Source organism: Sorghum bicolor, chromosome 2 (assembly GCF_000003195.3).
Source record: "Sorghum bicolor cultivar BTx623 chromosome 2, Sorghum_bicolor_NCBIv3, whole genome shotgun sequence".
NCBI classification, from domain to species: Eukaryota; Viridiplantae; Streptophyta; class Magnoliopsida; order Poales; family Poaceae; genus Sorghum; species Sorghum bicolor.
In genome coordinates, this window is record NC_012871.2 from 67,614,329 (window position 1) to 67,626,022 (window position 11,694).

Here is an 11,694-nt window from a genome sequence, read left to right on the forward strand (position 1 = left end):
CGGAACCCTGTACAAGAAAGGTGTAGTCCAACCTTTGCTCAAATGCATATCACAAACCAAGGGCAGAGAGCTCCTGCAAGAGATACACTCTGGGATATGCGGGTCTCACATTGGACCTCGCGCATTGTCTGCCAAAGCATTAATACAAGGCTACTACTGGGCAACTCACATCAAAGATGCTGAAGAGATAGTGAAGACATGCAAAGCCTGCCAAACCTTCTCACCAATTCAATCAGGACCTTCAGCACCAACTCAGCTCATATCAGCATCATAGCCATTGAAAAGATGGGGAATGGACCTGGTAGGACTGATGCCAACTGCCCAGGGGGGAAACAAGTTCGCCGTCGTGGCCATCAAATACTTCACAAGATGGATCGAAGCTAAGCCACTGGCAACCATAACTTCTGAAACGATCAAGAAATTTTTCTGGCAGAACATAGTCTGCAGATTCGGAGTTCCAAGCTTGCTCACAGTTGACAACGGAAAGCAGTTTGATTCAGACAATTTCAAGGAATTCTGCCATCACATAGGAACCAAAATTGCTTTCGCGTCTGTCTATCACCCAGAGTCAAACGGGGCTGTGGAGAGAGCAAACAGAATAATATTCTCCGCAATCTCCAAGACCTTACTCAACCTACGCAAGGGGAAATGGGTCGACGAACTACCCAGAGTTGTGTGGTCACATAACACAACAATTTCAAGAACAACTGGGTTCACCCTATTCAAGCTCTTGTATGGGGAAGAAGCAATGCTGCCAGAAGAAATCAAACACCAAAGCCTACGTTCCATGAAGCAGCAGTTGGCTGAAGATGAAGAGTACTGCAAGGAAACCTTAGAATAAATGAGACTTGAGGCAGTAGAGAACATTACCAAGTATCAACAAGAAACCAAAAAATGGAGAGACCGCAAGGTAGTACGGAAAGACATACAAGATGGGGACCTGGTACTCAGGAAAAAGGAGATCACCCAAACGCTGGCAAATTGCAACCCAAGTGGGAAGGACCCTATACAGCAATACAAGCGGGAAGGTCGGGATCCTTCTACCTGAAAGACCTCGAAGGTAGAACCTCCACCCACACGTGGAACGTCGACAATCTACGATGATTTTACATTTGAATGTAAGGATGATCCCCGCGAAATAAGCGGCGGCATCCATGTCTTTAGTTTCACTTATTTTCTTCTTCTCTCTACTTTTTTGCAATTCAAGGTCTGCACTCTTTTCCTCACAGGGGTACTCCTATTAGGAGGTGAGGTTTTTAATGAGGCAGAGCCTATGTAAAAAGAACCTCTGAGATATAAAGAGGAATCCACTCCAAAATCAAAACTCAAAAGTCGAAAAACAGCCAGCAGCGAGGCTGTAGCATTCGACAAAACATCACGTGGTTACAAGGACCCTCCGCAGCTTTCAATCAAAGGCTAAGAAAGCTCGGAACGTCCTCAATGGTGGAAAAACACCAAATCCTTAGCAAAAGACCTAGCCAAGAGCCGGGCAGCAAGGACAGCATGGCCAAAAGTGAAAAAGCCCTGTCCTTCTCAGGCATCACAACATGGCCAGAAGGGACAAAACCTTCAAACCTGACGAAGACCTAAAAAATAATCAGGCATCAGGAATTATACAACCTCCGCCAAAAGGCAACGAAGGTTTCACATTCTCAAAGAAAACCTCATCAACAATCACATAACCTTCGCCAAAATAAGGTCGAAGGTATCCCGCAAACCCAAGCAGGCCTCCAACACAGAGAGGGTGAAAATAAATCTAAGCCTACAACCACCCTCAGTCAACAAAACCAACTACCCCAACAACGAACTATAAATCGATAATAATTTCCAACCTAACAAAGTACAATCAATAAACGCAACAAAGCCTATAAAACCAGGCACAACAGACCCCCCACCCTCAGTCAGGATCAGCATACACAGACCCAAGCAGCCAGTGCAAGCCTAGCAGCCACAAAGGAAAAAACCTAGGCCACCATGGAGGCAGGGGTTAGCCTCAAAACAACACCAAAAATTGGTATTGCACGAAGCTTCGTAATGCTAGAACCGCCGCGTTGTGATGAACATCGACCACAGAGTCATGTACAGCCACAAAAGAATCACCGCAAGCTAGAATCGGAGGTCTCTGAAGGGCATCGCACGAAGTCTCGTAACATCCCCTCAGAACCTCCGACTCACATACCCGAAGGATACCCTCGACAACACTCCACGGGAGTCGAGCAAAGGCAAAGATAAGCTCAATTCAGCAGAGGCTCCTTCGCACCAAGTGAAGCGAAGGCCGTAAGGTCAAGGAGCAGCAAGCCTACGCAAAACAAATATCCACCAGCGCCTTCGCTACATCAAACATCAAGTACTTAGTCGCAACAGCAACACAAAGATCCTTAGTATCAACGCTCGCTGCGCATTCAACAGACACAGCTAATCGTAGTAAAAAATCCAGGCAGCAACCATGCTCGCAGCCTCCGCAACGTGACATGTTTTTGTGCACATGGACCGCAGGAGTGCCATTAGCCCAAAAAGGGGGGAACTGTTGGGGAATGGCCGCATCCTTCCCCCTGGTATCGTCTAAGGATATCCTTCACCCGAAGAACCTCCGACGCGGAAGCGTCGAAGGTATCCTTCACCCGAGGAACCTCCGTGCGAATACACGCGGAGGTTCCTGAGAAGAGCTAACATTGACAAGTCGTCTTGTTATACTAAGTGTACGCAGGGACTGGGACGCTGGCGAAGGCCCGCAAGTGAAGAAAGGGAGAAACCTCCGATCCCCCCAAGTCCAAGGATGGCGAGAGACGTGGCTGGGTCGAGGAACCACCGGACCGGCCAGGTTGAGGAGCCTCTGACACTTCGGCATCGAAGGTTCGGTAACTCAGCAGATCGAGGAAGCTCCAGAGTGGCCTGGCCGTGGAACCTCCGGCCTGGCTGGGTTGAGGAACCTCCGGCACCAAAGCGTCGGAGGATCTGCGATCGGGCGGAGGATCCAAGCCTCCGACCGGCTGAGGCCTTAGACAGGGAACGTATGTGTGGTCTGTAATGTGAAATTACACAGATGACTTAGAGCCAGTAGTCTATAATAGGAGAATATAATGGAATATTCCCCCACAGTCACGGGGCATTTTTGTAAATGTCATTAGGTCGGTTTCTGAGCCCTATATAAGGGGCGTGATTCCGTCATTAATACGAGAGAGAGCGTTCATTGTATTCACCTACTGTTGAGCCCTCTGTTCGTTACTGTTCACCCTCTCACGACACCGAGTGAGAAGGTTCTCGTTTCACTGTTTTGCTGGAGAGTGTGAAGAGCATTTTCCCAACATCTACCATCATCTCTCCTAGCTACTACTTGTACATATCAATGCCTGTTTTTACCGACACCACCATATTCCTTGCCGCGCTCGACGCCCGTTTCAGGTCACCGCTCACCGCTGGCGATCGCTGCGCCTAGCCATCAAAAGGCCGAGAGCATGCGACTGCGAGAGGAAGAATGATCAAGGATGACCCTGGCATATGGACCTCATCTGTCATGGTAGAAAACAATGAGATATTTTTGACAATTTGCTGGAAAGATCCCTCGTATCCAAAATTTACTTTTAGCTTTTAAGGGATCTCCAATAATTGGTTATATAGGAAAAGGAATAGGAGATCTGGTAGAAATGCTATAACACAGTTTCATCATTCCCATAAAACTCAATTGTTCTTTCTTTTTTATAAAGATATTGTCATGTCACTAGAAATGTTCATCGTCCCTATAAAACTCAATAGGAATGCTTATGTGATAGTACACCTTGAAAGTAGATGATAAACTCACACTCATCACACTGGCCGCGCGTCCATCGTCGTCATGTCGTGAATCCGTAAATGAACAGCGTACCATGGAAACGATGTGGATGCCAGTGCAGTGAGGCCTCGTTTAGTTCACCCAAAAACTTAAAAAACTTTTCAATATTCCCGTCATATCAAATCTTACGGTACATGAAGCACTAAATATAGACAAAAATAAAAACTAATTACACAGTTTACCTGTAAATCGCGAGATTAATATTTTGAGTCTAGTTAGTCCATGTTTGGACAATATTGCCAAATAAAAACGAAAATGCTACCGTCTCGAAAACCAAAATTTTTTTGGAAACTAGACCGTGTTTAGTTTTTGAAGGAAAAAAATTCACAACACTATAGCATTTTTGTTTGTTTGTGGTAATTATTGTCCAACCATGAACTAACTATGTTCAAAAGATTCCTCTCGTAAATTCCGACCAAATTGTACAATTAGTTTTTATTTTTTGTCTATATCTAATACTTTATGCATGTGTCTAAAGATTCGATGTGACGTGGAATCTTGAAAAATTTTAGATTTTTGGGTGGAAATAAACAAGGCCTAAACAAGACCTGAGTCTAACACTTGCTTTAAGTATACCTCCCTCACTTGCCACCAAAACAGATAGGGGTTGGTGCCGCCGCATCTGAACTTTGAACGACAACATCATATGCCGCATGTTCATGTAAATGCCGGAGGAAGAAAAACATGACCACCGCAGTACTGTGTGCTCGTTATTATTCTAACAATTAGCATTCATCAGGGGGGGATCAGCTAGACAGCTAATAGCCACGACCACGTACAATTCTTTGCGTGCATCTAATCGGAGTCCTTGACGATCGATCGATGATACCTCTCCTGTTGCAACACATGCAGCGGAGCAGGCATGGTTCAATGTACATCTAAACTGCAAGAGCAGAGATTGATCAGAATTCAGAAACAAACAAAGACCGGAGCCCCCAGCTAGCTAGCTACTCAGTCTTCTTCTTCTTCCTCCCCTCCTCTGGACAGCCGGACGCATGCACTTGGTCGTTGCTGTTCTTCCAGCTACCACCATTTCCATTGACATGTTGTCCTCTTCTCAGCTCTTAAGTCACTCGCCAGAGTGAAAGTGACGGACCAACGATGTTAATATGCATTTATATATATTCATCAGTCATCTACCCAGCCAGCAGCCACCATCCTCACTTCCAGTCGTCCATCGCGGCGTCGGCGGCGGCGCATCCCCGGCAGCCGTCCCTGGCGACGTCGGCGATGCGGACGCCGGTGTCGTAGACCTGTCCGGGGCGCCAGTCCGCCGGGAGCACCTCCTGCTCTGCCCACACCCACTTGCCGTCGTAGCCGCCCGTGACCACCGCCCGGAACTGCAGCGGTCCCGCGGGCGCCCGCGGCGTGCTCCACACGGGCCCGTACACCCGCGTCATGAACCGCCACTCCGCCGACGAGCCCACGGGGGCCACGTCCACCGCCAGGATGTCGGTCTGGCCGCCCTGGTACAGCAGCTTCACCACCAGGTTGCCTCGGTTCTTGTCGCTCCCTTCTTCCACCCGGATCGACAGGTTCTTCTCCTTGTACTCGCACGGAATCCTGCCCCAGCCAAACACCACACGATGGGGCAAATTTGTTAGAACATGGAAATTTTTGTTGTTATATATATATATATATATATATATATATATATATATATATATATATATATATATATATATATATATATATATATATATATCTGATGAATCTACGCTTTTCTCTAATTTTTATTGAAATAAATACGGTAGAAGAGAGAAAAAAAGATGCGAACCTTTTGTACTCTACGGAGAGGGCGTCTAGCCTGTTGAGCTGCTGGGCCATCCCGGGCTTGGCAAGGACCGCGAAGGCGGGCCCGGCGAGCAGGAAGTCGGTGCGGTTGCTCCTGTGGAAGTCGGTGAGCACCACCCGCACTCCGCCGGCGCTGCACAGCTTTGCGTCTCGGCATCTCATCTGTTTACATCATCCCAAATTAATTACTCCACCGGTAGTAAGAATCACGACAAGAACATCCAGCAAATAAAAAGACAGGCGAACGGTATATTTAGCATCACAGCTTGCTTACTCTTCTGGGTTCTGAGACACCAAAGAGAATGCATGCAAAAAGCCAAAGCAGAGAACAATCCGATCAGAATGAAGGAATATGCAATCGGTGCACGAAAGCAAGCAAAACAGATGCTCCTGGATTTTGGGGGCACTTTTGTTAATGAGTTATCAGAGCTACATTTGGTACGAAATCGAACCGGAAGTCCCAAATTTATTCCCTTGATGATTGACTGAAATGAAGAAAACCAAAAGGCAACAAACAGATTCCCCCTTGCAGACTACTGCTGCTTTGCGTGCTGGCTCTGAACTCTGAAGACAGCAACATCGGCGCGCAACACAGCGGGAAATCCCCACCCCAGAAGCTGGAAAGCATGAATCGAGCAGAGCACAGCCCATCACCGTACCATCCCGGGAGATTGTTTGAGGACAAAACTCGCAACCGCACATCGCAATCCGAGGTATAGTACCGAAGATTCTTGCGGGTGCAGTCAAGAAAGTGGCTTCTTGCCAACCGAAGCAAGCAAAGGACAGACGAAGCAGGGGAATCGGAGAGCGATTTGGGAAGGAAACAGCTGGATGCAGTACCTGGAAGCAGCGGCCGCAGCCGAGGCCACCGCGGTGCTGCCTGGGCCCGCCGGCGGCGAGGAATCCCCCATTGATCTCGGCGGCCATGGCGCCGTACCCGCACGCCCCGCTGCTACCTGGTTATCCATATCCAACGATTAAACAGGACGGACCAATCAAGAGGAAGAAAAGCGCGACTGGAATCCACTATTATTGAGGCTGTAGGTTGTTGCCGGATCGATCTGTTCCGGCAGGCACTCATATGCATCAGCGCTAGCTTACCGTGAGGGACCGGGGAGAGCGAAGAGGGTGAGTAGGCCGCCTTCCCCTGCCGCACGCAGCGCTCGCTGCCGGCGGACGCGGCGGAGGCCAGGAGCAGCAGCAAGCAGCAGCAGAGGAGGACGTCCATGGCGGCGGAAAGAGCCGGCGAGCACTAGAGAGAGAGAGAGTAGAGAGGGAAGGAGACTTGCTTCTGTGTAGTGTAGTGTAGCACATGCGGCTGCAGGCTGCTACTTTTGCTCACTCTGCCAATATATAGCAGGAGAGAGAGAGAGAGGGGCCTGCGTGCTCCCTGGGACTTTTAGGCCCACCTGCTAGTAAGCGGGGCCCACGCGTCAGTGGCTGCTCCTGACCATTTCCTCCCGACCCGTGAGGCACGCCACGCTAATTGCCGGCTGGAGGGTGCGCCATGCGTTTTTCCGACCTGTTGGGATCTTTGTATTCGCTTTTTCTGTGAGAGCGTGGCTTGCGTAGTGTGTGTGTCGACTCACTGTAGACAAAAGCGGAGGCACGTAGTAGTGCGGGGGCCACGGGTAGGCGTCCGAGGATTGGAAATTGAAATTTAGGTCTTGTTTAGCCCTTGTTTAGTTCCAAATTTTTTTGGAAATCGATACTTTAGTATTTTTATTTGTACTTAATAAATATTATTTAATCATAAACTAACTAGGCTTAAAAGATTCGTTTTGTCAATTCCGATCAAACTGTGCCATTAGCTTTTATTTTCGTCTATATTTAATACTCCATACATGCGTCTAAAGATTCAATGTAATAGGGAATCTAAAAAATTTTGCAAATTTTTTTGGAACTAAAAAAGGCCTTAGTGCAACCAAAAACTAAAAATTTTCCAGATTTTCTGTCACATCAAATCTTGTGGCACATGCACGAAGCATTAAATATAGATAAAAATAGTAAAAACTAATTGCACAGTTTACCTATAAATCACGAGATAAATTTGTTAAGTCTAGTTAGTTCATGATTAGACAATAATTGCTAAATAAAAATAAAAGTGCTACGATATTGAAAACCAACAAAATTTCAAAACTAAACAAGGCCTTGGAATCAGTCAAAGGACAGACATTATACTCTCCCTACACCAATGCCTCGTTTAGTTCTAAAAAAATTTACAAAATTTTTTAGATTCCTCATCCTATCGAATCTTACGACACATGCATAGAGCGTTAAATATAGATAAAAAATAACTAATTATACAATTTACTTATAATTTGCAAGACGAATCTTTTAAGTCTAGTTAGTCTATGATTGAATAATATTTATTAAATATAAACGAAAGTGCTACCGTGTCTATTTTGTAAAAAAATTTGGAACTAAACAAAGTCCAAAGAAGGTCGTTCTGATAAGGTTTAAATTAAATTATTAGAAATATAAATTATAAATAAATTTAAGTTGTCATTGCTAAACGCCTTTCTTTATATGGTTATGGAGGGACTACATTACGACTGACTGACTGACTGACTGAGGCTGGAGGGAGCTGGAGGGATGCCATTGCCACCGACCGGCTGTGCACAAGACCCGTGATCTCCGACCCTGACGAGGAGTTTACTCCTCCCAAGCCTCTCATGGGTCATGATGATGATAATTTACATATTGTATTGCCTATCATCCACTTTATTTAAGAAATGTGTTTTTGTACACCGGGTATACCTTGCGCAAAGCTTCTCTGAACACCAACGGTTGACACGACTTTCGTTCTTTGTAGCGGCTACGCCATATTCGTTTGGTTAAAAAGTTATGGGTGAAAATACTGTTCGCGGCACACGCTACACCCTACTCTAGTGGTGTTGCTGCTCTTATATTCGTATGCTCAATTATAGAGGTTGTTGCTTCTAGCTACGAATAGATTAGAATGGTGAAGGTTCGATCCCAAGCTCGAGGTCCCTACCCTCCTTTATATAGGCAGGAGAGGTAGGGGTACAAAGAGGATGATTAGGCTAACAAATTGTGTTTCTATTTTGTTACAACATGTTGATCCTAGCTATCGTCCAGATATGTTTGCCTTGGTTTGCCTTGATGTCCATGTTGGTCGATCACATGAGCCCTTGTTTTCCTCCTACTTGATGGCTACTGGGCCAATAGCTTGGCGGTGGTCATGTATACGAGCTGGGCCAATAGCTTGGCGGTGGTCATGTATACGAGCGGTGCAGATACCCCTAACCCATATCTCTGACACTGGAATCTCATACCTTCCATTTGGTCGATCATAGAGGGTATTTATAAGCCCCCAAATCAAACTAGCTGTTGGTCCCTTGGTGGGCCCTCCTACACAATGTTAGACCCTAACGGCAGGGACCATAAGACCATACTCCCTCAGTCCAACGCCCCAATGGCTCTTTGCAGAAGTAGCCAGTAAGCCAACCATTACCTCACGCGCTAGAGGCTGAGCTATGGAGCCATCACTGAACTAGTCCGACGCCTCCTCTCCGGACTGGGTCTGACGCCTCGCGCGCCTCTTTGTTTCTGCAAATTGTCGGACTAGTGGCACCCGATGGTCCGACGTCTACACATGTAGCTAGTTCAACGCTCTACTTCTTGTGCTGCTGTCAGTTCTTCACCGCCAGACTCTCCTCAGTTGGTTCGATGCCTGTCTAAGAGAGGGTCTGACACAACCTTAGCTTCTTGTTCCTTCACCATCTTGTGTGATTGTGTCTGGCTTGGTTCCATCCTGCGTGGCTTGGACTTGCTTGATCTTCTAGGTCTTTCATGATAATTCTAAGGTCTTGCTTGAGGTGTTGATCATCGGATCACCATGTCGCCTTTGTCCAAGTCATGTTTTCACCCAATTGGACTACAAAACAAACACTCACAAACACATTAATCCAACTTGGTCTTATTATCATCAAACACCAAAATTCAAACTAAATAGGTCAAGATCCATTTTCCTTACACACTAGAAGACGAAATTCTTGAAAACTCGTCTTTTAGTGCACACACATGAAAATTTTTATTTTTATTTTTTGTTTGAGTTTGAGTTTTTTCAATAGCGAATTTGCATCTCAACTTTTTTTGTGGGAATACATATACGTACGGACTATAGATGTGTCGAGTTTAAAAAATGAGCTATTAAAATATGTTCTTTGAATTTGTTTTCATGTTTTCACCTAGTTTGTAGTTTCCACTACATTTTTTGTTGTTTTATGGTCATGTGGAGGTTGCAACATTGTAAGTACATCACAACTTTGCTCTTCTCTAACATTGTTGAGCTGAAATGATGTTTGTGTGGAAATATTTGTAACTTATATATAGTTGGATAGACAAAGTGTTACACGATGAATGTATGCATAGGCATGTGCGGTGTGTACAAAAATTATGGTCTTGCAATGCAAACACTAAAGATAAGATGCATGTCTAATGTCACAAGAGATAAATTAAGGCATCTTTCGGAGTGCAAACTTTTTTTTGTTTCCTATGAAAATAAACTGAATTCTATGAAAATTCTCATATTATTCATGTGAAATTTCTACGTTCCAAAGAGGTCTTAAGTGTTGGAACTAAAGTATACAAACAACCGCAGAAAGATTCATGTTTTGATGGAGTATGTTTTATAAAAGATTCATGTTTTATGCGCGGTCTTATTTTGTTTTATGTCCACATGAGCGCAAACTTCTTTAGCAATTTTTAGGCTACACGGTTATTGTTTAGTTCTTTAGAATAAGTAATCAATCAGTTCCACCACACCAAGTTTTGCAAAACAGAACTATTTTTTTTTTACTTTTATGCTTCATACACAAACAAAGCATGCCTACATAAACAAGCCATGTTTCCCTCTGAATAAGGTAACTCTGTAGTACTAGATCTTTAAGAAGGTCAATGCTATGTACCAAACCAAAGCTTGGAAAGCGATATATCTGCAGTCAGATTTTAAGCTCAATACCCTCAGAGCAAGTACTATGGTGGGCTGTAAGCTGGCTAAATGCTGATGTAGAGGAGAGAAAGGAGGAGAGAGGAGAAGCTTTGTGAGAGAGATAAGTGGATCATATATTAATAGTGAATAGCTAACTATTGTATGGGTGGGCTGGAAAAAGGCTGTAAGGAACCTTACAGTCAGAAAGTGGCCTGTATTATTAAACTTGCTCTCACAAGTTGTGGTATATCTTTTCTTTTTTCCACCGACAAGGTGATTTGGTCTCAGCAACATATTTAGTGCGAGTTAGTTGTTTGTTTGGACAGTACTATTACATCTGTACCTGCATGTATCTAATGTGACACTGACACTAGTAAGTTGTGAAACTTGCATTTATGTGAGTTAGTCTCATCAGTCCGAATTTATCAATAGGAAGTGTATATATTAGTGGACTCAGTCAATGCAATGTTTTTTTTCCTTCAAAATGTGGACTTGATGTATAGAAAATAAAAAAGACATATACTGCGTACGTGTGGACTTGACGTATATGTTTAGCAGAAAAAGAAAAGTGATATATGACATGATATAGATTTATAGTAATCGTTAATATATTGTGAGACAAATTAATATTAAAATGCATTATTAAACATTCCTATTTGTACCCAAAAAAATATGGCGTATATGTAAGAATGGACAGGGAATATTTTCTGGCAGAAGTAACTAAAACTATTTTATCTCAAAGAAAAACTAACTAAAACTATAAGGATGGTTTCTTTTAGAAATTAGATTGTGTGGCATGCAAAAGATACACTGCATTTTGTTCAAATCTGAGACTGGAGAGTACAGCTACAGCCTCGCCTGGCTTCCCTCCAAATCAGGCAAGCGTGCAGTAGAAGCCATGTCTTTAGTTTCCAAAAAATTTTGCAAAATTTTTCAGATTTCCCGTCACATTATTGAATCTTTAGACGTATGCATAGAATATTAAATATAGACGAAAATAAAAACTAATTGCACAGTTTTGTCAGAATTGACTAGATGAATCTTTTGAATCTAGTTAGTCCATAATTGGATAATATTTGTCAAATACAAACAAAAATACTACGATATCGATTTT

At 44.2% G+C, this 11,694-nt stretch overlaps 1 protein-coding gene across 1 annotated transcript; it reads right to left on the reverse strand.

The window, feature by feature from the left end:
• On the reverse strand, positions 4,458–6,960 carry LOC8077278 (expansin-like A3). The gene is made up of 4 exons (XM_002462804.2): positions 6,725–6,960; positions 6,464–6,579; positions 5,607–5,785; positions 4,458–5,392 (listed from the first exon to the last, which is right to left on the reverse strand). The coding sequence occupies exons 1-4, from the start codon at positions 6,849–6,851 to the stop codon at positions 4,990–4,992; spliced, it is 825 nt and encodes a 274-aa protein (XP_002462849.1). The 5' UTR covers positions 6,852–6,960; the 3' UTR covers positions 4,458–4,989.